At 42.5% G+C, this 26,602-nt stretch overlaps 1 protein-coding gene across 3 annotated transcripts in view; it reads left to right on the forward strand.

Annotated features, from left to right (window-relative positions):
- The window catches only part of prkd1 (protein kinase D1), a 161,079-nt gene that overhangs the window by 91,620 nt on the left and 42,857 nt on the right, over nt 1–26,602 (forward strand). Inside the window, exons 3-7 of one of the 3 annotated variants that reach the window (XM_060932995.1) lie at nt 221–352; nt 9,993–10,153; nt 13,820–13,847; nt 19,803–19,813; nt 23,707–23,899. In XM_060932995.1, the coding sequence (XP_060788978.1) occupies nt 221–352; nt 9,993–10,153; nt 13,820–13,847; nt 19,803–19,813; nt 23,707–23,899 (525 nt within the window). Of the gene's footprint in view, nt 1–220; nt 353–9,992; nt 10,154–13,819; nt 13,848–19,802; nt 19,814–23,581; nt 23,591–23,700; nt 23,900–26,602 lie in introns of all 3 variants that reach the window. The other 2 variants (XM_060932996.1, XM_060932994.1) reach the window with 2 other exon arrangements.

The following is a 26,602-nucleotide window of genomic DNA, read 5'->3' on the forward strand; positions in this document are numbered from 1 at the left end:
GCATACGTACAATTAAATGCTTTTCAGCAAAAATTTGCATAGTGTTCGAGTTCATTCTGTTCTTGTCTATAAATTGTTTAGTGTTCATACAATATGTCACAAAGATCTTTCTTTCTTTCTTTCTTTCTTTCTTTCTTTCTTTCTTTCTTTCTTTCTTTCTTTCTTTCTTTCTTTCTTTCTTTCTTTCTTTCTTTCTTTCTTTCTTTCAACAAACTTACAGCTTCAGCTACAGTCGAGGACTTCCAGATCAGACCTCACACTCTGTTTGTCCACTCGTACCGAGCTCCAGCCTTTTGTGACCACTGTGGAGAGATGTTATGGGGTCTGGTCAGGCAGGGACTCAAGTGTGAAGGTAACCTCTATATCAGGGGTGTCCAAACTTTTTTCAAACGGGGCCAGATTATATGTGGGTTGCATCTGACATCACATCTGCCTCATTAGATATGCAAGACATGAAGTGGTGGTCAGGTAAGCTCAATGTTCACTAAGCGCTACTATTACTAGGGTGCCTTGCTAGTCATTAAAATGCCCTACGCTTGCATTGTTTTATGCTGCTTGAATCAAACAAACCATGAAACTGATAAAAGTTTTTTCTGGGCTCCCCGTGAAGTGATAAACAAGAAGACGGAGTCATCTATATCCCCTGCCCTATATACCAACTCTATACCAAGTTTCAAGAAATTATTTGTCACATTTCTCAAGTTCTGCTGCAGGAAACCAACCCTACCTCTTTACACTGACCTCAGCAGCCCATGGCATAAGCCCACCGGACCTTTGGTCCAGGTGAGCTAAAAATTAAAATTTCTCACATTTTTTAGTATCAGAAGCCACATATACATTACTTAATCAACACATATACCTGTACCAACTTTCAAGACCATACCACTCATAGTTTTCAAGTTCTGCTCCAGAAACAAAACCTACCCCTAAGACTAACCTGAGAGACTAAGTCTAAAATTGTTTCCATGGAAACATGAAAAATTAAAATTTCTCAAATTTTAGTATGAAAAGGCACATCTACATCACCTTCTTAACATGTATACCAAGTTTCAAATCCGTATCATGAATAGTTTTGGATATATGCTCCGGAAACGAACATTGCTCTTAGAAACTAAGTCAAAATCTATTTTCTATGTAAAAATTAGAAAAATACTTTTTTTCAAAAACCCAAAATAGCAAAAGACACCAGTTCACATGTTGCTTGATATGTATACAAAGTTTCATGAAGATATCTTCAGTAGTTCTAAAGATGTGGCCTGGAAACAAAAACATGACCGGACAGACAGACAGACGGAACCCGTTTCTATATCCCCCACCCAAACTTTGTTTGCGGGGGAAAAAGGCGTGAAAGAGCAAAGGATTTTACCAAAAGATGACAAGAAAGGTGGCTCTTGAACCTTTCGCTGCCGAATCAAAGAGCGCTCGAGTTTGCAGTGATCATGAAAGGTTTGTACGTAAATTCATCTGATTTATTTCGTTTGGATTCATAAGTGACTTTTGTCTCCATTTTTTTGTTATTTTGTGATGTTTTGAAGTTCAGGAGATGTTTAAGTCCTCAGATGTGTTTTTCTTTACTGTTTGATCTTGATCGCCATATTGTAAACTAATGCGTATGTTTTCAGCTTATTTATCAGGATGTCCTAGTGAGCTTTACAAGGACAATGATGTAGCTTGGGCTCCTACACTGAACTAGATAGATAAGATAATCAAGATGATCCATGGAAACACAAAAGCAGAGCTCACAAGTTAACAGCGCAGAACGGCTTCCCCGGCCATGCAGTTACAGTGAGCTGTGATAACATCTCTGTCCTGTTTCACCAATACCCATATCTTTAAAGGTGTTTCTTTGGATCTTTGTGAATGATTTACCCGGAAGAGAAGAGCAGGGAGGATTGAGAATCAAGCGGCTGTGCTTTGTTTACACCCGATACTAAAACTTGTAGTGTCCTAGCAACCATTGCAAAGACGCATCCAAAAAGCCCCAAAATTCTATTTATCTGGGCATAAATGATACAGGATTTATCTTGTAGTGTCCTGACTCCAAGATCTTTAAGCCAGCCTCATAAAAAGTTGTACTCCTCCATGCTCTTCCAGGTTTTCATCTGTCCGTGTAGAACAATGTCTGCAGCACCAGGTAGTTGTTGGGGAATTCAACAGATGGATCATTTTCCAACTCATAGGAAAAATCCTTCTTTGATAACATGTAAGGCTGTATCCCATTGCAAAGAACAACTTTCTGAAGGTATCTTGACCATGCATTGGCCTCTAAACTGTGAAAATAGTTGGAGACGGTTTCACTAACTCTTTGCATGCCAGCGGCCAAATTGGTTTGCCTGACCACCACTTCATTCACCAGAAGTACAGTGGTGCTTGAAAGTTTGTGAACCCTTTAGAATTTTCTATATTTCTGCATAAATATGACTGTGGCAGCGGGGGCGTGGTCAAGCATCGGTCTGTGACCAGAGGGCGGAGTCAGGGAAGGTAAGTGGCAGAATCACTGCACCTGATGTTAATTAATGTGTTTGTGTGTCTTCCCTAGTGACCGCGCCCTATTTAAGGAGAGAGAGCGAGAGCAGAGGGAGCTCTCTCCCCAACCAGACGACTGATGTGTGTGCGTGTGTCTGAGTGTGTGTGAGAGTGATATAGAAGCTGGAAAGCTAAATAAAAGAGTTTTTGTGAACTCAGTTTTGGCCTGCCGTCCTTCTGTGCTCCACCCACCTACACGAACTGTCACAGTGGTGCCAAAACCCGGGAATGAGCACAGAAGAGAACAGCCCCATGGAGTCCTCCCCCTTTGCAGACCTGATCCACACCCTCACCACGGCCCAACAGAGCCAGCACCAGGTGCTGCTCGCCCTCCGAAAGGAGCAAGAACAACGGTTCGAGGCCCTGGTGCTGGCGCAACAGGAAGATCGTCGGGCGTTCCGGCACCTCCTCGCGTTGGCGGGGTCCACCAACTCCACTGGCATGGGCCCGTCCCCCCTCACCCTCACGAAGATGGGCCCGCAGGACGACCCCGAGGCCTTCCTCACGCTCTTTGAGCAGGTAGCCGAGACCTCGGGGTGGCCGGTGGAACAGCGCGCGGCGTGCCTCCTCCCCCTGCTAATGGGAGAGGCGCAGCTGGCCACGCTACAGCTCCCCGCTGACCGCCGGCTGGCCTACGCGGACCTTCGCCGGGCCGTCCTCCAGCGGGTGGGGCGCACCCCTGAGCAACAACATCAGTGCTTCCACGCTTTGCGCTTGGAGGAAGTCGGCCGGCCGTTTGCGTTTGGCCAGCAACTCCGGGACGCCTGCTGGCAGTGGTTGAGGGCCGACAACCGTGATGCCAAGGGACTCATCGACCAGGTGGTACTGGAGCAGTTCATCGCACGTTTACCAGCAGGAACCATAGAGTGGGTCCAGTGCCACCGCCCTGCGTCGCTGGATCAGGCAGTCGAGCTGGTGGAGGACCATTTGGCGGCTGTCCCGATGGCAGGACAGCAGACAGCCTCTTCTCTCCTCACCTCTTCTCTCTCTCTCTCTCTCTCTCTCTCCCCCTCCTCCTGTGTCTCCTCCTTGCCCCATTCCCCCACTGCGGAGGTGGGGGCCGGCGCCACCCCAGCCGGCCCGCCGCACCCGCGGTGCCCTCCCATTTCTCCCTTCTGTGTCTGTCTCCCCCCCCCCCCCCCCCCCCCCTCAGGTGAGTGAGCCCCTGAGCACTAGTGCAGAGAGGAAGCCCGGGCCGGTTTGCTGGTGCTGCGGGGAGCCGGGCCACCTCCAACAGCAGTGCTTGGTAATAGAGGTGGGTGCGGTGGTTTGGATCCCCGACGCGCCAGGAGCCGCCCTCGATTGGGCCGGAGTGTATTGCATACCGGTGAGTATCCAAGGGGATACATATCAGGCGTTGGTGGATTCTGGTTGTAATCAGACCTCAGTCCACCAAAGCCTGGTGCAAGACAAAGCATTGGGGGGAGCACAATTGGTGAAGGTGTTGTGTGTGCACGGGGATGTTCACGACTACCCTCTAGTGTCGGTCCACATTCTTTTTCGAGGGGAAAAATTTATAGTGAAGGCGGCGGTTAATCCTCGCCTTACCCACTCGAAAATTTTGGGGACTGTTTGGCTGGGATTTCGGGATTTAATGACACACTTAGTGAAGAGTGGGTCCTGCCATAGTTTAACAGGGGGAGGTCCTGGTATCGCGTTGGCAGGAGCAGCTGTCACAGAGCCGTCTACGTCAGCTCCGCGTCAGAGTGAGGAGCAGCAGGCTCCTCCTCTCTCTATTGGGGAATCCCTCGTGGATTTCCCGTTAGAGCAGTTGCGAGACGAGACTGTGCGGCATGCGTTTGACCAAGTGAGAGTAATCGATGGTCAAATGCTCCAGCCAAACGCTACCCCATCCTTCCCCTACTTCGTGATTATGAAGGATAGATTATACCGAGTGATGCAGGACACTCAGACTAAAGAGCAAGTCACGCAGCTTTTGATTCCAAAGAGCCGCCGGGAATTGGTATTCCAGATGGCTCACTTTAATGCCATGGCTGGACACTTAGGGCAGGATAAAACACTAGCCCGAATAATGGCCCGATTCTATTGGCCAGGGATTCGCGGCGATGTCCGTAGGTGGTGTACGGCGTGCTGCGAATGCCAGTTAGTAAATCTAGCGGCCATTCCAAAAGCGCCTTTGCGCCCTCTACCGTTAATCGAGACCCTGTTCGAAAGAATTGGGATGGATCTCGTCGGGCCATTAGATCGGTCAGCACGAGGGTACCGCTTTATATTAGTTCTGGTGGACTATGCAACGCGATACCCGGAAGCAGTGCCTCTTCGCAATATCTCAGCATTGCAGTATTGCGGAAGCGCTCTTCCGCATTATCTCCCGAGTTGGAATCCCCAAAGAGATTCTGACTGATCAAGGCACCTCATTTATGTCATGTACACTGAACGAACTGTATGGGTTGTTGGGTATTAAGCCGATCTGCACCAGCGTGTATCACCCACAAATGGACGGTTTAGTTGAACGGTTCAATCGCACCCTCAAAAATATAATTGAAAAATTTGCAAGTGAGGACGCACGTAATTGGGATAAATGGCTCAAACCCTTGCTATTTGCAGTGCGAGAGGTCCCCCAAGCCTCCACGGGGTTCTGCCCATTTGAATTGTTATACGGGCGTAAGCCGCGCGGCATTCTAGATGTGCTGCGGGAAAATTGGAAGGATGGACCTTCACCAAGTAAAAATGAAATCCAATACGTTATTGACCTGCACGCAAAACTCCACACACTCACGCACCTACCTCAGGAGAATTTGCGGCAGGCCCAAGAACGACAAACCCGCCTGTACGACAAGGGTACGCGCCTTAGGGAGTTCGCACCAGGAGATAAAGTACTCGTACTGTTGCCCACATCGAGCTCCAAATTGGTCATCAAGTGGCAAGGACCCTTTGAGGTCACACGGCGAGTCGGGGACATTGACTATGAGGTGAGGCGAATGGATAGGGGTGGGGCGCTACAGATTTACCACCTCAACCTACTCAAACTCTGGAATGAGGAGGTCCCCGTGGCGTTGGTGTCAGTGGTTCCGGAGAAGGCGGAGCTGGGGCCGGAGGTTCAAAAGGGAACATTGGCATCACGTACCTCTCCAGTCCCCTGTGGAGACCACCTCTCCCCGACCCAACTCGCGGAGGTTGCCCAGTTGCAGACCGAGTTTTCGGACGTGTTCTCGCCTCTGCCCGGCAGCACCAACCTCATAGAGCACCACATTGAGATGCCCCCGGGGGTGGTAGTGCGTAGCCGCCCTTACAGGTTACCCGAGCACAAGAAAAAAGTGGTTCAGGAAGAACTCGAGGCCATGCTCGAAATGGGCATCGTCAAGGAGTCCCACAGTGACTGGAGCAGCCTGGTGGTCTTGGTACCCAAGGCCGACGGGTCGGTCCGGTTCTGTGTAGACTATAGAAAAGTCAACACGGTGTCTAAATTCGACGCGTACCCAATGCCTCGTATTGATGAGTTGCTCGATCAGCTAGGCACGGCTCGTTTTTACTCGACACTGGATTTAACAAAGGGTTATTGGCAGATCCCCTTGACTCCATTATCCCGAGAAAAAACGGCCTTTTCCACACCGTTCGGCTTACACCAATTTGTCACACTTCCTTTTGGGCTGTTTGGGGCACCCGCTATGTTTCAGCGGCTGATGGATAGGGTCCTCCGCCCCCACGCCACCTATGCGGCTACCTACCTTGACGACATTATTGTCTATAGTAATGACTGGCCGAGGCACCTCGAACATCTGAGGGCCGTCCTTAGGTCGCTGAGGCGAGCAGGTCTCATAGCCAACCCGAAGAAGTGTGCGATTGGGCGGGTGGAAGTACGGTATCTGGGCTTCCACTTGGGCAACGGGCAGGTGCGTCCCCAAATTAACAAGACAGCAGCAATTGCGGCCTGCCCGAGGCCCAAGACCAAAAAGGGGGTGAGACAGTTCCTGGGGCTGGCTGGCTATTATTGTAGGTTTATACCTAATTATTTGGACGTCACCAGCCCGCTGACTGATCTGACTAAAAAGGGGGCACCAGATCCGGTCCAGTGGATGGAGCAATGCCAGCGGGCTTTTTCTGAGGTAAAAGCTGCACTGTGTGGGGGGCCACTTTTACACTCCCCTGACTTTTCTCTCCCCTTTATGTTACAGACGGATGCATCGGACAGAGGGCTGGGGGCTGTTTTGTCCCAGGAGGTGGAGGGGGAGGATCGCCCAGTGCTGTATATCAGTCGGAAGCTGTCAGTGCGTGAGGGGCACTACAGCACCATTGAAAAAGAGTGCCTAGCGATCAAGTGGGCGGTTCTCGCCCTCCGTTACTACCTGCTGGGACGCCCTTTCACCCTCTGTTCGGACCACGCACCCCTCCAGTGGCTCCACCGCATGAAGGATGCCAACGCGCGGATCACCCATTGGTATCTTGCACTCCAACCCTTTAACTTCAAGGTGATCCACAGGCCGGGGGCACAGATGGTCGTGGTGGACTTCCTCTCCCATCAAGGGGGGGGGAGTCGGCTGCAGGCTGGATGGCCGCCCGGCCTGAGTTGGGCGGTGGGGGTATGTGGCAGCGGGGGCGTGGTCAAGCATTGGTCTGTGACCGGAGGGCGGAGTCAGGGAAGGTAAGTGGCAGAATCACTGCACCTGACGTTAATTAATGTGTTTGTGTGTCTTCCCTAGTGACTGCGCCCTATTTAATGAGAGAGAGCGAGAGCAGAGGGAGCTCTCTCCCCAAGCAGACGACTGATGTGTGTGCGTGTGTCTGAGTGTGTGTGAGAGTGATATAGAAGCTGAAAAGCTAAATAAAAGAGTTTTTGTGAACTCAGTTCTGGCCTGCTGTCCTTCTGTGCTCCACCCACCTACACGAACTGTCACAATGACCTAAAACATCATCAGATTTTCACACAAGTCCTAAAAGTAGATAAAGAGAACCCAGTTAAACAAATGAGACAAAATTATTATACTTGGTCATTTATTTATTGAGGAAAATGATCCAATATTACATATCTGTGAGTGGCAAAAGTATGTGAACCTCTAGGATTAGCAGTTAATTTGAAGGTGAAATTAGAGTCAGGTATTTTCATTCAATAGGATGACCATCAGGTGTGAGTGGGCACCCTGTTTTATTTAAAGAACAGGGATCTATCAAAGTCTGATCTTCACAACACATGTTTGTGGAAGTGTATCGAACAAAGGAGATTTCTGAGGACTTCAGAAAAAGTGTTGTTAATGCTCATCAGGCTGGAAAAGGTTACAAAACCATCTCTAAAGAGTTTGGACTCCACCAAACCACAATCAGACATATTGTGTACAAATAGAGGAAATTCAAGACCATTGTTACCCTCCCCAGGAGTGGTCGACCAACAAAGATCACTCCAAGAGCAAGGCATGTAATAGTCGGCGAGGTCACAAAGGGCCCCAGGGTAACTTCTAAGCAACTGAAGGCCTCTCTCACATTGGCTAATGTTAATGTTCATAAGTCCACCATCAGGAGAACACTGAACAACGATGGTGTGCATGGCAGGGTTGCAAGGAGAAAGCCACTGCTCTCCAAAAAGAACATTGCTGCTCGTCTGCAGTTTCCTAAAGATCACGTGGACAAGCCAGAAGGCTATTGGAAAAATGTTTTGTGGACGGATGAGACCAAAATAGAACTTTTGGGTTTAAATGAGAAACATTATGTTTAGAGAAAGGAAAACACTGCATTCCAGCATAAGAACCTTATCTCATCTGTGAAACATGGTGGTGGTAGTATCATGGTTTTGGCCTGTTTTGCTGCATCTGGGCCAGGACGGCTTGCCATCATTGATGGAACAAAGAATTCTGAATTATACCAGCGAATTCTAAAGGAAAATGTCAGGACATCTGTCCATGAACTGAATCTCAAAAGAAGGTGGTTCATGCAGCAAGACAATGACCCTAAGTACACAAGTCGTTCTACCAAAGAATGGTTAAAGAAGAATAAAGTTAATGTTTTGGAATGGCCAAGTCAAAGTCCTGACCTTAATCCAATCAAAATGTTGTGAAAGGACCTGAAGTGAGCAGTTCATGTTAGGAAACCCACCAACATCCCAGAGTTGAAGCTGTTCTGTACGGAGGAATGGGCTAAAATTCCTCCAAGCCGGTGTGCAGGACTGATCAACAGTTACCGGAAATGTTTAGTTGCAGTTATTGCTGCACAAGGGGGCCACACCAGATACTGAAAGCAAAGGTTCACATACTCTTGCCACTTACAGTTCATGTGTGTTATTACAGTAATATTGGATCATTTTCCTCAATAAATAAACGACCAAGTATAATATTTTGTCTCATTTGTTTAACTGGGTTCTCTTTATCTACTTTTAGGACTTGTGTGAAAATCTGATGATGTTTTAGGTCATATTTATTCAGAAATATAGAAAATACTAAAGGATTCACAAACTTTCAAGCACCACTGTAAACTTGCAAGCAAAAGTCATGTGAATAAAACCTCTGGACCTCTATTTAAGAGACCAAAAGTAATTGGACAAACTAACATCTTAAATTAAATTGTCATTTTTAATACTTGTTTGCAGATCCACTTTAGTTAAGCACTCTTTCAAGAATTCATGAAAGCTGAACGCTTTTTCATGCTTATGCTGATAAAATATCTGATTAAAAACTTGCTTCTGCCAGGATAGCTTTCATCTGCTTTATTTCCTCTGTGCTCATATCCTCTGAATATTTTTCACATTGCCCATGATTTGTTTCCTAATATTTCATGATATTTATTTCCTTAATTACCTCAACAGTCTCGCACATGCCTTTGGCTTTTCATAAGAGACAGTATTCTTGTTTCCTTCTCGCTGTTAACTTTGCATATTTTGTGTGTAGAAAATGATTAAATATCCTCAAGTTAAATCATCTGGAGGTGTAGGAAGAGAAAAAAAAAGGCTTTTGGAAATTAGCTAACTGTGTTAACACAGACTGCTGCCATCGTCAGGTGAAAATGAAAATTGCAGCATACTGGCTGACACCCATTATAAGAAAAAAAGTCTTGGACTAGTTAACATCTGTCTGCGGGCTGAGTTTGGCTTTTGGACAGACTTTGGACACACCCTGGTCTATATGAACATATATCTCGATACATAGACACATCTTATGTGCACAGTTTTGTTCTGTTATTCCAGCAGTAATGCATTTTCTCTTCCTCTTTTTTGTTTTTTTTTGTCAAAAAAAAACATGAGTACATGAAAGATTGCTAGTAGAGCTAACAGTTAATAAAAACAGCATGACTTATTTGTCTAATGTTAACGGACTCCTACTAGCTTTGACTCCTTTTAGATAACATTAGTATGAACTTAATACTTTGTATAAACAGCATTAGTTATTCATTAATGCAGAATTAAACCTGTTTTAATGAATCATGTCTATACATTTGTATGTGAAGCTTCACAAAATTGTACAGGAACAATTCAGACCAGAAAATTGTGTATCCTCTTTTTTATCATTGTGTCTTGTATAAAGGTTGCGGACTGAATTACCACAAGCGGTGTGCTTTCAAGATTCCAAACAATTGCAGTGGTATTCGGAAACGGCGTCTGTCAAACGTGTCCCTCACCGGCCTGACCAACACTCGTTCTGTTTCTGCTGAAGCTTCCCCCAGCCCCTCTGATGAAGCTTTACTAGTGAGTTTCACACTGCTTTATTTGTTTGTGGGATTTAACACAAGTGATTTGACTCCTGTTCATCCTTGATGAGTTCAAGAAATTCTGCAATGCTGTCTTCCTCTATACCTTCATACTCATAGTGGTGCTGGTTTGAGCCTTTTAATGTCATATAAAATGTGCTGTATATGAAGCATTATTAATAACAGGATGTGTTAGTTTATTCTTTTCTGCTGCCTTGTATTTATAGGGTCTCTATACAAGAATATATAGAATTGATTCAATACTATACTTAAAGCATATAACATGTTTAATAACTAAGTTGAATTTCCATCCAGCTCTTAGACTTATACTGCACTTAAAAAGCAAGGGTTTCAACTTTGGGTGAAGTTTTTCTTTAATGAAGTGATGTAGAATATTCAGTACTCGGGTGAACAGAGTACAGAAAATAATACTTAATTGAAGGTATGTGTATTGTGTGAAAATCCCACGCAATTAAAAGTGGACAGTGTTATTTAAGATTATGTTTCAGTAAAAGTTAAAAAGTATTCAAACTTAAAGCATTTTTTGTAACTATTTGCATGACTCCCATTTGTATGAAAAACAAGGGGCAGTTTTAGTGTCCGTAACTTTCTAATGACTTGAAGTCCAGTTCAACCACATCACACTTGTTTGTTTGAATTTTGCCTGACTACAGATTCTTTATAATATATATATATATAAGTTCATATGAAGAGATATGAACAGCATTTGAAACTGTTAACAGACATTTTGCAAAAAAGAATGCCTGTGGTATCTGTACAAATTTGTATGGATTTGACCAGATATTTTAAATATATTTTAAAATGAAAGTTAACATGCCCAATTAGTTATATATATATATACATATATATATATATATATATATATATATATATATATATATATATATATATATATATATAACTAATTGGGCATGTTAACTTTCATTTTAATATATATATATATATATATATATATATATATATATATATATATATATATAAACTTTCATTTTTATATATATATATATATATATATATATATATATATATATATATATATATATATATATATTAGTGCTGTCAAAAATGTCGCGTTATTAACGCGTTAACTTGACTCAATTTTAACGGCGATAATTTTTTTTATCGCGAGATTAATGCTCTGTGGCATGATGTAGGTTTTTCATAAGCTTTTGAAACTGCCAGGAACTTGGAACAGAGACTTTGGTTAGAAAACCGATAGTAGCTAGACTGTAATGCCACGCCCCGCACAGCCAGAGTCCTCTGCCCTCCCCCCCCAAAGAACCAGCGCGGGCAGGGCGCGCTAGTAGAGATGGGATTTATGGCTCTTTGATGGGATCCGCATCTTTGTGATCCGTTCTTTGAAAAGAGCCGTTCAAAAGACTGGCTAATTTGGCTCTTTATAAATATTTATTCAGTTTTAAGAAGACAGCGTCTAAAGAAGCCAGATCCCTCTGAACTGTAAACTCAATGCTATCCCAGAAATCCTTCCTGTAATATGCAAATTTGGCCGCCTCTGATTGGACAGCGCGACGCATCAACAGGCAGAAAGTGTAAAAGTACAAAATGTGTTAAGTGAGCTGAAACAGTAAAGATCAGATTCAATGCAATATTTATCAACGAACAACTTAAACTTAATATAATAGTGTACTTTATATTATAATCAAGCATGTCAAGCCTACCATCACTGTGTAACCTCTCTCTCTTTAGTTGTAGACTAACTCAAACAGTAGATCATTTCACTCATGGTTCTCTTGCTAGCCCCGCGCCAGTGCTCGGCTTAGGTTTCACTTTGCAGTGGCTGTGTCAAGACGTGTTATGCTTTGCAATAAAAAAAAAAAAAACCATTGGTACAAAGCAAGCCCATTCACTTTTTTATGCTGATAAGAGAATTACAATGTTTTTTTATGTGACAAAAATGTGCGATTAAATTGCGATTAATTGCGAGTTAACTATGACTGTGGCGACATTAATCGCGATTAAATATTTTAATCGCTTGACAGCACTAATATATATATAAAATATGCACTAGTATGCACACAAGTGTTTTACTGGGAAATATGGCACTCGTATTTTTCATACGAACTACATCCGGGAAATGGAGAACCAAAACCCTGACATAAATCTGTATATGTCACTCATGAGGAAATCAATTAATTGTTTCAATAAATGTAGTATTTTGTTTGTGAATGTGTCTATATAATAAAAATAAAATCACACGTTGGCTTGAAGATATGAAATTTATCTTTTTGTGCTGAAAAACTTGCATTTTTCATATGAAATACATCGCGGATCTGAGTGACATATTTCCTGATATTTCACTCCGATGACGTCACTCCCAATGTTTTCCCGCTGACTAGACGCGTGTTGTCAAAATGGTGAACCGGTTGAAAATTAAAATTCTTTTGATTAACTTGCATATTTTTTTGTGGATGTGCCCAAATAATATAAAGAATATTACACGGTGGCACAAAGATATGACCCTAACCCTATCTTCACGCAACTGTGTAATATCCTCTGTGTGTGTATATATATATATATATATATATATATATATATATCATCTCATTATCTCTAGCCGCTTTATCCTGTCCTACAGGGTCGCAGGCAAGCTGGAGCCTATCCCAGCTGACTACGGGCGAAAGGCGGGGTACACCCTGGACAAGTCGCCAGGTCATCACAGGGCTGACACATAGACACAGACAACCATTCACACTCACATTCACACCTACGGTCAATTTAGAGTCACCAGTTAACCTAACCTGCATGTCTTTGGACTGTGGGGGAAACCGGAGCACCCGGAGGAAACCCACGCGGACACGGGGAGAACATGCAAACTCCGCACAGAAAGGCCCTCGCCGGCCACGGGGCTTGAACCCGGACCTTCTTGCTGTGAGGCGACAGCGCTAACCACTACACCACCGTGCCGCCCCTATATATATATATATATATATATATATATATATATATATATATATATATATTTATAAAATGCATATACAGCACCAGTCAAAAGTTGGACACACCTTCTATGTCAATGTCTTTTCTTTTTTTTTTTTTATTAATTAAGACACTTAATGTCTTAAAGTAATGATGGATGTCGTTTCTCTTTACTTAGTTGAACGGTTCTTGACATAATATGGATTACTCCAGTTGTGGAATAGTGCTATTTACTGTATTTGTATTAGTTACTAACATATTTAGAAGGCAAGAAATTGCACTAATTAACTTTTGACGAGGCACCTGTTACCGTAATTGAAAAGCGTTCCAGGTTACGACCTCATGAAGCTGATTAAGATAATACTAATAGTGTGCAAAGTGTCATCAAGATAAACACTGGCTATGCTGAAGAATCTAAACTATGAAACATATTTTGTTTTTCTTTCACACTTTTTTTGTTTACCACATAAATCCATACAGTATATGTTCCATATGTTATTTCATAGTTTTGATGTATTCAGTATTGTTGTACAATATAGAAAATAGTCAAAATACAGAAAAAGCTTATGAATGAGTAGATGTGACCAAACTTTTGTATATCTCTCTTAAAACAATGCTTAAGTACAGTAATGACATACAGTAGTAATTTTCACCTTTGGTGTTTAATAACAGTGTTCTCTGTATTTTTTTCTGTCTGTTTATCCAGTCTCCTGTCAGTCCCAGCATTGAGGTAAGTACTGAAAAGAAACCTTTCATCAACTACTAGTAATCTAACAAAACAGCTTCATAGTTTCAAGGGTTTACTTTCATACACACATCTTGTGTCTACTTCTTATATAAGGGTGAAGATGAGCTTCATTTCTCTTCGGCTGATAATATATGCTGTGATATGATGAATACGATGTCTCCTGAGGCTCTCCTGGTGGTTTCAAAAATCACTGATAACTGGCCAGTCACATGAATATAAGTTAAAAAAAAGTCATTCACGTATTCAAACCACAGCTCTTGAATTCTCAAATCAGAGAAGAAGGTTAGAAGGAGGAAAATTTAATTCTCTCTAGCATGACAGAAGTGCTGCAAGGTCTATCGCAGGTTTATGTGAATGTGCTCATTTTAATACATTACTGTTTCTATAAGTGAAAAACTTACACAGGGATGCGGCACATAAACAGATCGCAAAACATGCACATGCTGATATTGTTTTCTGAGCTGTTTTGTTTAACATTTTTGAAAGGACTCTCCAGTGTCAGTCTTTCCAACAATCAGATGTTCTACTGTTCAGTTGTTCCTTCAAGCTTCTCAACCTGGGAAACTCTTCAAGACTGAAGGCTTTGCTGTTTCTGCTTAAAAAAAAAAAAAATCTTATTAACTTAAAGAAAGAGAGGCTGGTGAGGGACTGTTTATAGCTTCTATAATATGAACACTGACATGAATTGAATTGTTTCACAGACATTACACAACATTAAATGCTTTATGAATTAAAATAAAATGGTCATGGAATAAAACACTTCACTATTGGCTGTTATTGGAAAATAATCATTGCTATCAATTATTGATTCTTTTCCTAGAACAGCATGCTGGGTTTGTGCTTTATTCCTTACTTAAAGATGCTCTTTCATTTCATTGCATCCATCATATGGCAGGCTTTAAATCCCTCTTTCCCAAAGGTTGAGACATTTTATCCTGACACCAGAAATGCTGTGATACACACTTGAGTTTGTTTAAAGGAAACTGTTAATCAACTGTTGACTGCAAAAAGCAACATCTGCTGACTGTGCCCAATTTACCTCACAGATCACATATTAGAGCACTGATCACCGAGCCTGTGCTTAGAGATCTACCTTTCTATATTTAGAAGTTAATTCTACGCCTGATCCAGCATACCTGCTCTACTTGATTAGTTAAATCATCTCTGTTGGATTCAGGATTTTACAGCAAACATTTATGCTTTTTTGATTTGTAAGTAATTTTTTAAACTATATTTATTCCTCTCTTCCAGTACTTCACTGTTATGGATGGTTTTGTATAAATCCATGACACATAATATACAGTGGTATGCAAAAGTTTGGGCACCCCTGGTCAAAATTGCTGTTACTGTGAATAGTTAAGCAAGTTGAAGATGAAATGATCTCCAAAAGGCATGAAGTTAAAGATGACTCATTCCCTTAATATTTTAAGCAAAAACAATTTTTTATTTTCATCTTTTACATTTTCTAAATTACAAAAAAGGAAAAGGGCCCGAAGCAAAAGTTTGGGCACCCTGCATGGTTAGTACCTAGTAACACTCGCTTTGGCAAGGATCACAGCTTGTAAACACTTTTTGTAGCCAGCTAATAATCTTTCAGTTCTTACCTGGGGGATTTTGGCACATTCGTCCTTGCAAAAGGCTTCCAGTTCTACAAGTTTCTTGGGCTGTCTTGCTTGCACTGCTCTTTTGAGATCTATCTACAGATTTTCAATGATGTTTAGGTCAGGGGACTGTGAGGGCCAGGGCAAAACCTTCAGCTTGTGCCTCTTGAGGTATTCCATTGTAGATTTTGAGGTGTGTTTTGGATCATCGTCTTATTGTAGGACCCATCCTCTTTTTAACTTCAACTTTTTTACAGATGGTGTGATGTTTGCTTCCAGAATTTGCTGGTATTTATTTGAATCCATGCTTCCCTTGACCAATGAAATGTGCCCTGTGCCACTGGCTGCAACACAATCCCAAAGCATGATCGATCCACACCCATGCTTCAGAGTTGGAGAGGTGTTCTTTTCCTGGAATTTGGCACCCTTTTTTCTCCAAACATACCTTTGCACATTGTGGCCAAAAAGTTCTATTTTGATTTCATCAGTCCACAGGACTTGTTTCCAGAACGCATCAGGCTTATTTAGATGTTCATTTGCAAACTTCATACGCTGAATTTTGTGGCTAGGATGCAGGAACGGTTTTCTTCTGATGACTTTCCCATGAAGGTCAGATTTGTTCAGGTGTCACTGCATAATAGAACAGTGCACCACCACTCCAGGGTCTGCTAAATCTTTCTGAAGGTCCTTTGGAGTCAAACAGGGGTTTTTATTTGCCTTTCTAGCAATCCAACGAGCAGTTCTTTCAGAAAGTTTTCTTCATCTTCCAGACCTCACCTTGATTTCCACTGTTTCTGTTAACTGCCATTTCTTAATAGCATTACAATCTGAGGAAACAGCTACCTGAAAACACTTTGCTATGTTCTTGTAGCCTTCTCCTGCTTTGTGAGCATCAATTATTTTATTATTCAGAATGCAAGGGAGTTGCTTAGAGGAGCCCATGGCTGTTGATTTTAGAGACAAGTTTAAGGAGACAGAGAATTTATACAGCTTTGAAATCTGCATCATCTGACCTTTCCTAATGAAGAATTTGAACAAGCCACAGCTCAGTAAGCTAATTAAGGCCTGGAACCTTGGTAAACGTTACCTGAGAACTCAAATATATTGGGGTGCCCAAACTTTCACATGGTGTTCCTTTTCTTTTTTCACTCTCCAATTGTACAAAACAAAAAAAACAAACCTTGCAGAAAACGCTGAAAAGAAATGTGTCGTCTTTACCTTTATGCCTTTTGGTGATCAGTTCATCTTCTGCTCACTTAACTATTCACTGTAACCGACATTTTCAGAAAGGGTGCCCAAACTTTTGCATGCCACTGTATAATACTATGGGAAGGGGAAGCCATGGCTTAAAGGTTAGAGAAGCAGCTTTGGGACCAAATGTTGCTGGTTTGATTCCCTGGACCAGCAGGAATAGCTGAAGTGCCTTTGAGCAAGGCACCTAACCCCCAACTGCTCCACGGGCTGCCTGCTGCTGTGCTATGTCAGAGTCTTGTTGTACATTGCTCTGGATAAGAGTGTCTGCTAAATGCCTGTAATGTACTAGGAAAGACCATAACTATTATACTGGATAAGTTTTAAATATTCTTTGCTAACAGATCAGATCCATCAACTGAAGCTATTTTTAAACGATTTCCCCCCACAGGAGCTATCATATAGATATTTATGCACTGCCTAAAAGCAGAGCTCCTGATCAGTTTATGAGCAAAATATTTGCAAGGACACAAAATCAACCTGAATAGAATAATAATATTATAGCATATGAACCATCAAATTGTGTAGTATTGTGTATTTCACATCAATAAATTGCTGCATTGTCTTGTGACAGTGATACCAACAATGAGATACACATTGCAGTTACGAATACATATTTATTCCTTTCTTTGACACTGCATGCCATGCACCAGAAACAACATCACGGCATTTATTATGCTGTGACTCTGCTGGGTGCCTGGTGGACAGCAGTGAACCAGCATTTTCACTTTACATCATTACTATATAGTTACGATCCAATATCAAACTTGATATGTCAGACATTTGTCTGGTTACAGCTGTCATGTCCAGGTGTGTTGGTGCTCAGACCGTGCAGCACTGTTAAGACTAATTAGCATGCACCTGTTCCTGATTAGAGCACAATCACAGCACATACATACAGTATAAGGACTCTTAGTAACACACAGACTTTGCAAAGTATACGCACTGTACTCTGTGTCTGACGTTACCAAGCCTTGTATTTTGTGTCGTGTTTCTGGTTTAGACCCTGTTTGTGTTTTTGGACTGTGAGTATTGTATTAGCTCTGATATCCTGTCTGTGTCTCACTTGATCACTGCCTGTTTTTCAACTCTGCCTTTGTCTCCGTTTTGGATCTGTTTGCTAGCGTGCGTTCAGTAAAACTCTTCCTGCACTTATATCTGTCTATTGCCCTTACATAACACAAACTGTCAACTGTCCAACAAGCTAGTAGACTAATAAAACTGTTTTAACTAGTTTTATATGAAACTATCATGAATATTTTCCATAAAATGCGTTAGTAAATAATCCCATGTTGTTTTTAAAAAGCAAATTAAAACGCAGTGCTGGATAAAAACCCAGCTATCTAATGTAAATGAAAATACTAATCAAGTAATCATGTTATAAAAACATATCAAACTTGTGCAAAGTAATATCTTTGCAAATATCTTCACCCATTTTCACACTCCTGTTTTCAGTTGAATAAGTCACGAAATCCCTAACGCTTCCCAACGTATCACATATCAAAATAAACAGCGAAACTTACCCTTTCCCATTATATTAGGTGTTTCTCTGTGTTTCCATTAGTAATCTGGCTTTGAATTCACAACAAATAAATCAATGACATTTATTTCCATTAGGAACTAAGCACATATTTTGGCAAATTGCTAAGCCATAGAGCACAAAATCACCATGGTTCTGGTATTGGCAGATTTTAGACAATCTTTCCTCTACAATCTTGAAAAGAAATCTGTACTGCCAGCATTTTATGGTGAAATGCATATAAAAATGTAATTTCATAAGGTGCAGTCCTCCCCTCCGATATAAAGGCTGATATAAAAAAATGTGCAAGTGTTATCATAGGAAATGATGGAAGATTTGGATAGCATAGACTGTTGTTTAAAAAAAACAAGAAGAAGATACAGCATATATGGCTAGCCCTTATAATGATAAGTAAAGGTACTGAAATTATCCTGAAAATAGCTAAGGGTTCATAGGGTTACAAAGTCTTGATCTAGAATCATGGCTTTGGTGGAAAGAGCTTTTATCTTACCAGCTTGCTCAACATTATTCTGGAGATCGGAGTAAAGATTCAGGTCAGGGGACTCACCTTTGGACAGAATATTTCAAAGGAAATACAGTGGTGCTTGAAAGTTCGTGAACCCTTTAGAATTTTCTATATGTCTGCATAAATATGACCTAAAACATCATCAGATTTTCAGACAAGTTCTAAAAGTAGATAAAGAGAACCCAATTAAACAAATGAGACAAAAATATTATACTTGGTCATTTATTTATTGAGGAAAGTGATCCAATACTGCATCTGTGTGAGTGGCAAAAGTATGTGAAGCTTTGCTTTCAGTATCTGGTGTGACCCCCTTGTGCAGCAATAACTGCAACTAAACGTTTCCGGTAACTGTTGATCAGTCCTGCACACCGGCTTGGAGGAATTTTAGCCCATTCCTCCATACAGAACAGCTTCAACTCTGGGATGTTGGTGAGTTTCCTCACATGAACTGCTCGCTTCAGGTCCTTCCACAACATTTTGATTGGATTAAGGTCAGGACTTTGACTTGGCCATTCCAAAACATTAACTTTATTCTTCTTTACCCATTCTTTGATAGAATGACTTGTGTGCTTAGGGTCGTTGTCTTGCTGCATGACCCACCTTCTTTTGAGATTCAGTTCATGGACAGATGTCCTGACATTTTCCTTTATAATTCGCTGGTATAATTCAGAATTCATTGTTCCATCAATGACGGCAAGCTGTCCTGGCCCAGATTCAGCAAAACAGGCCCAAACGATGATACTACCACCACCATGTTTCACAGATGAGATAAGGTTCTTATGCCGGAATGCAGTGTTTTCCTTTCTCCAAACATAACGCTTCTCATTTAAACCAAAAAGTTCTATTTTGGTCTCATCCGTCCACAAAACATTTTTTCCAATAGCCTTCTGGCTTGTCCACATGATCTTTAGCAAACTGCAGATGAACAGCAATGTTCTTTTTGGAGAGCAGTGGCTTTCTCCTTGCAACCCTGCCATGCACACCATTGTTGTTCAGTATTCTCCTGATGGTGGACTCATGAACATTAACATTAGCCAATGTGAGAGAGGCCTTCAGTTGCTTAGAAGTTACCCTGGGGTCCTTTGTGACCTCGCCGACTATTACACATCCTGCTCTTGGAGTGATCTTTGTTGGTTGACCACTCCTGGGGAGGGTAACAATGGTTTTGAATTTCCTCCATTTGTACACAATCTGTCAGACTGTGGATTGGTGGAGTCCAAACTCTTTAGAGATGGTTTTGTAACCTTTTCCAGCCTGATGAGCATCAACAACGCTTTTTCTGAGATCCTCAGAAATCTCCTTTGTTCATGCCATGATACATTTCCACAAACATGTGTTGTGAAGACCGGACTTTGATAGATCCCTGTTCTTTAAATAAAACAGGGTGCCCACTCACACCTGATTGTCATCCCATTGATTGAAAACACCTGACTCTCATTTCACCTTCAAATTAACTGCTAATCCTAGAGGTTCACATACTTTTGCCACTCACAGATATGTAATATTGGATCATTTTCCTCAATAAATAAATGAGCAAGTATAACATTTTTGTCTCATTTGTTTAACTGGGTTCTCTTTATCTACTTTTAGGACTTGTGTGAAAATCTGATGATGTTTTAGGTCATATTTATACAGAAATATAGAAAATTCTAAAGGGTTCACAAAATTTCAAGCACCACTGTACCAGGCTTGTAGTACTCAAGTCCAGGACTCGGACTCGTGTCCGACTCATGCCCTAATTTTAAGGACTCATGACTTGACTTGCACTGACTTGGACTCAAACTCGTACATTAACTGCATTTGGACTCGTAAATTGGAGACGAGTGTAACGCAGCTGTAACAAACCAGACACTCGCGGATTATGAATGAACTCAAGGTTTTAATGAGCAAAATGGAAAAAGACAATGTACAACAGCCAGGCCAGGTCAAAACTGAGAGATCCAAAACAGTAACGAGGGCTAGACAAATTGTGGTCAGGAAATGGGTAATAGTCCAAGAACCGGGAATCAGAAAAGCACAGGCAATCTAAACACAAGGGCTAGGCAAATCGTAATCGGAAAACAGGCAAGGATCGAGAAACCGGGAAGCAGGAGAAACGAGCAAACAAACACAAGGGCTAGGCAAAACGGGAAAAAAACGGAAGGCAGAAAGGGTCATACACAGGAATGCAATCAGAATAGTAACGCTCAGTAGGCTCATGAAATGTGGAGGCAATACTGTGCGAGGAACAAAACAAACAAAGGGGTATAAATACAAACGGAAACAAAAAGGTACAGGTGATGGTAATTAGAACTCGGGGGAGCCACTCCTAGGAAGTGGCTCCTGGTTGGCTGATGGAGTGCACGTGGTAGTGACTGACATGTGAGGGGGATTATGGGAAGTGGAATCCTGAGTGTTAGGTGAGCCCGGGAGCATGAAAACGAGGATTCTGATTTTTTCTTTATTTTTTGTAACATGCCATAATAATTTGGCATAAGATATTTATATCTACATTAATTTTTATACTAATTTCATGCAAGAGAATGCACATTCACCTGTTCATATCTCATGTTGAGGAACAAACTAACATTAATGGCACTAAAATGCCTGGAGAGAATCCCCTAGGATTGTCCACTTTGCTTATACAGACTTCTCATGCAGTGGGAAAAAATGTACTGCTATGTGTTCCATATGTAGAAGAACTATCAAGGAGACGACGGGGACAACCTCGAACTTCAATCATAATTTGACAAGACTCCACCCAGAGAAGGAAGTGACACGCTATGTTCACTGCCCTGTTGATAGTGAGGCTTGCTTGCTGACCGATGAACTAGCAAGTGTTAACCCTCTCTCATGTTATTTGCCCTGCGCTTGCTGAGGGATGAACAAGCTTTTATCTGTAGCCTATTAACTCAGGCTACGTTTACATTAGACCGTATCTGTCTCGTTTTCTTCGCGGATGCACTGTCCGTTTACATTAAACCGCCTGGAAACGCCGGGAAACGGGAATCCGCCAGCGTCCACGTATTCAATCTAGATCGTGTCAGCTCCGGTGCTGTGTAAACATTCAGAATACGCGGATACGCTGTGCTGAGCTCTAGCTGGCGTCTCATTGGAGAACGTCACTGTGACATCCACCTTCCTGATTCGCTGGCGTTGGTCATGTGACGCGACTGCTGAAAAACGGCGCGGACTTCCGACTTGTATCACCTTTCATTAAAGAGTATAAAAGTATGAAAATACTGCAAATACTGATGCAAATACTGCCCATTGTGTAGTTATGATTGTCTTTAGACTTGCCATCCTTCCACTTGCAAGTGGTAAGTGATGTGCGCTGGGATCACACACACAGCGGCTCAGTCCCGAATCACAGCTTGTTCACTTCACTTGCGCGCTCTGTGAGCTGCGCAGGGCCGGAGTGCGCACCCTCCAGAGGGCACTCGCTGTTCAGGGCGGAGTGATTTGGAGCGCAGGATGCCTGCGGAGCCGAGCGTATCCATGTATTGGTATTGCTGTGTGCACGCAAATCGTGTATTGGTGTTGCTGTGTGCACACTAATCGTTTTAAAAACGTTAATCTGATGATCTGCTGATACGGTCTAATGTAAACATGGGCTAAAATGGGGCAGTCAAGCAGTAACGTTAGTCCAACAAAGTAGCAGAGACAGTTTCACATAAAGGCAGCAACAGCCACCATCAAATGGTGCAACTGGAGTCTTGTTCTCGGACTCGACTTGGACTCGATTAGAACATTTCTTTAATGACTTGGACTTGACTCGGACTTGAACACTGGGGACTCGAGACTGGACTCAGACTCGAGGTTTAGTGACTTGACTACAACCCTGAGAAATACCTTGGCTTTACATGTAAGAACATTTGGCTGCTTGCATGTGATTTGTTGATCTTACGTGGTTCATTCACTTTTATAGCCTTGACAGTTCTGTGTATATGCAGGCATGTGTGCCATGCACCAGAATAAACTGGAGCTGTCAGATAAATCAGTAGAGATGCTGGCAGCAGCCAAAAAAGCTGAGGAAAGACAAAATGAAACAGCCACCTCCTTCACAACCCTGTGTATATATGGTGAAGTTGTTGGAATGTTTTTTTAAAGGATTTCATCCTATAGCACTAGTGTTGCACAGTAACAGTATTAACTGTTAACCTAATATATAAGTATGAGTATAGATTAATGTATAAGTATTAAATACTTTTTATCACCTTTATGTCACAGATATTTGGATGAAAATATCTGTTAAACTTAGGGATGTTAGAGGTGTTAAATCTAACGCTTATTGTAAGATCATTTCAGTGTCATTAAGCTACTCAAATCCTCCAGGCAAGTGTACAACACAAAGACAAAGAAGATATTGAAGATATTGATCGCTTGCTTTCTTTAGAGTGTAGTGTGCAGTTGATTCGGCACACCTGCGTGATGTCAGATCTATTCTCAACAGGTGGTAAGACATCTGTACGACTGCCAATCAGCGGAACGTTAAAAACAGCTTGGTGCTGGAAACTTGTTGTTCTGAGTTTAATGCAAATTTAGCGCCCATCCCCCTCAACCTGTTTTTCTTGACAAATATTCTTGTTTGCTTCTTCAAGAATGTAGTCTTGTGCACATGACTTGAGGTGACAGCTGTCTAAAATATGGCGCGTGTGTGTGTGAGATGAAACATTGGAAAAAGCAGCACTTTTAAGTAGAAAGTACAGCATGTGCACAGCTAACTCACCAGTGTTAAATGAACACCTAGAGTGCTAAACTGGTCTTCAGTGTACGCTCTGGGTGTAATTTCACACAGGCAACTTTGCTGTGTTCATGATGGAAAAAAAAAGAGCATGTGCGAGCAACACTCCGTTCAAAAATGAATTAACCTGGCAGTATGCTTGCTGATCTGTCCCATTGAAAGTGAACACAGCTTTACATGCTTTATTTTCTGCCCAGCTTCTATTTTGCGTCTCCTCAGCAGAAGGACATGTTCCCTGGAAGAGGGCGCTCCAACTCGCAGTCGTACATTGGGCGCCCGATCGAACTCGACAAGATCCTGCTGTCCAAAGTCAAGGTGCCTCACACGTTTGTTATCCACTCCTACACGCGCCCCACCGTCTGCCAGCACTGCAAGAAGCTGCTTAAGGGCCTGTTCCGCCAGGGCCTGCAGTGCAAAGGTATGAGCTCACATTTGACTTGTGTAATCCTAAGCCATGCTGGGGAATAAAACTGTTGTTTGCTCACTTTGTCTGCAGCCTCAAAGGTCTCAGTATGAGTCATTGCTGGTGAGATGCATTTGGCAGTTGGTTTCAAATAAGTTGGTTGTATAAGGGCAGCATGGCGGTGTAGTGGTTAGCACTATCACCTCACAGCAGGAAGGTTCTGGGTTTGAGCCCAGTGGCCGACGGGGGCCTTCTTTGTGGAGTTTGCATGTTCTCCCCGTGTCTGTGTGGGTTTCCTCTGGGTGCTCCGGTTTCCCCCACAGTCTAAAGACATGCAGGTTAGGTTAACTGGTGGCTCTAAATTGACCATAGGTGTGAATGTGAATGGTTGTTTGTCTCTATGTGTCAGCCCTGTGATGACCTGGTGACTTGTCTAGGGTGTACCTCACCTCTCGCCCATAGTCAGCTGGGATAGGCTCCAGCTTGCCCGCAACCCTGCACAGGATCAGTGGTTACAGATAATGGATGGATGGATGGTTGTATAAGTGAAAGCCAAACCCCAGTAAGTGCATACATGCTGCACTCTTAAATACAGGCATAACCTCTTTAGTGGTACCCTTAGTGTGTGTTCCATACCTTTTAGTAGTGTTGTCATACCTGAGACTGGTCTGGGTCTCGAGACCAGTTTCAAGACTACTTTTTGAATGTCTTGGTCTCATCTTGGAATCGACTGCATTTTTTACTCAGTCTTGTCTCGGTTTCAGACATAGAGGACTAGGGATTTTATTTCAAGACCAGTCAAGACCACACCACAAGTGCGGATATTTCACTCAATTGCCTGTGCACTATCTGATTTATTTGTTAACATCATTACTGTGATTGGATGTAAAACTTCCTGCTTCAAATGTAACCAATAACATGACTCATTGCAAATTTGAAATTTTTGTTACTGTCAACAACTGTCACACCCCTCACCCCCTACACACACACTGGTCTGGTCCTGGGCTTGACTTGGTCTCACCCTGCCTTGGTCTTGACTTGATCTCAACTCCTCAAAGTCTTCATCTTGTCTTGGTCTCGATACACTCTGGTCATGACTTGGCCCATGTTTACATTAGACCATATCAGCGGATCATCAGATTAACGTTTTTAAAACGATTAGTGTGCACACAGCAACACCAATACACGATTTGCGTGCACACAGCAATACCAATACACGGATATGCTCGGCTTCGCAGGCATCCTGCGCTCCAAATCACTCCGCCCTGAACAGCGAGTGCCCTCTGGAGGGTGCGCACTCCGGCCTTGCGCAGCTCACAGAGCATGCGAGTGAAGTGAACAAGCTGTGATTCGGGACTGAGCCGCTGTGTGTGTGATCCCAGCGCATATCACTTACCACTTGCAAGTGGAAGGATGGCAAGCCTAAAGACAATCATAACTACACAATGGGCAGTATTTGCATCAGTATTTGCAGTATTTTCATACTTTTATACTCTTTAATGAAAGGTGATACAAGGCGGAAGTCCGTGCCGTTTTTCAGCAGTCGCGTCACATGACCAACGCCAGCGAATCAGGAAGGTGGATGTCACAGTGACGTTGTCCAATGAGACGCCAGCTAGAGCTCAGCACAGCGTATCCGCGTATTCTGAATGTTTACACAGCACCGGAGCTGACACGATCTGGATTGAATACGTGGACGCTGGCGGATTCCCGTTTCCCGGCATTTCCAGGCGGTTTAATGTAAACGGACAGTGCATCCGCGAAGAAAACAAGACAGATACGGTCTAATGTAAACGTAGCCTCGGTCTCAGTTTAGGTGATCTTGACTACAACACTACCTTTCAGTATGTATTGTTCTCTTTGGAAAGTGTAAATACTTGTTTAAATTGTAAAGTAATGGACTCTAAGTAGTTAAACCTTAGAAATGCTGGTGTACCTTAAAGTGAAACAATGTCCACTTTCCCAGGTTAAAGATTCATATCAATAGGTGTTTTAGGACCAAACAGTGCTAAGGACTCATTCAGTGCGTTTACATGCACATCCAAATCGAGCTACTGTCGGTAATCGAGCTAAGGGTCCCAGCAGGGGTGCCAGAGAAATCCAATCCTACATGCACACAAGGAAATCGAGCTATTGTGTGAGGTACATTGTGCACCCGAGCCACAGGTGGCGCTACATGCCCCATCGTGTTGGTACACTTCCGGTTGTCGTCATGAAGAAGAGCTATTCAAGAGTATAAACAAAGTTATCAGCAGTGTTGCCAGATACTGCTGACGTTTTCCAGCCCAAAACATGTTCAAATCCGCCAAAATGCACTTAAAACCGCCCGATCTGGCAACATTGGCAGTTCCGTGTTCACAAGTTCCGTGCTCAAGCTGTTAGGCTTGCTCTAACAGACTGTATGGCTACAAACTGTCCTGCACAGACCACTGTTTTGTAAGACAACTTATTTTGCAAAATTGTATATTTTTCTAAAGTCCATTTTTTGCTTACAAAAAAATATATTTTTTTTGCTTACAATTTAACTTATGTCTTAATAAACACACAAAAAAGTTCAATTGTTTTTGTTTTTATTGACATTCTTCAGATGTTGGACATATATATACAGTGCTCAGCGTAAATGAGTACACCCCCTTTGAAAAGTAACATTTTAAACAATATCTCAATGAACACAAACAATTTCCAAAATGTTGACAAGACAAAGTTTAATATAACATC

This window comes from Neoarius graeffei, chromosome 11 (assembly GCF_027579695.1).
Source record: "Neoarius graeffei isolate fNeoGra1 chromosome 11, fNeoGra1.pri, whole genome shotgun sequence".
Taxonomy (NCBI): Eukaryota; Metazoa; Chordata; class Actinopteri; order Siluriformes; family Ariidae; genus Neoarius; species Neoarius graeffei.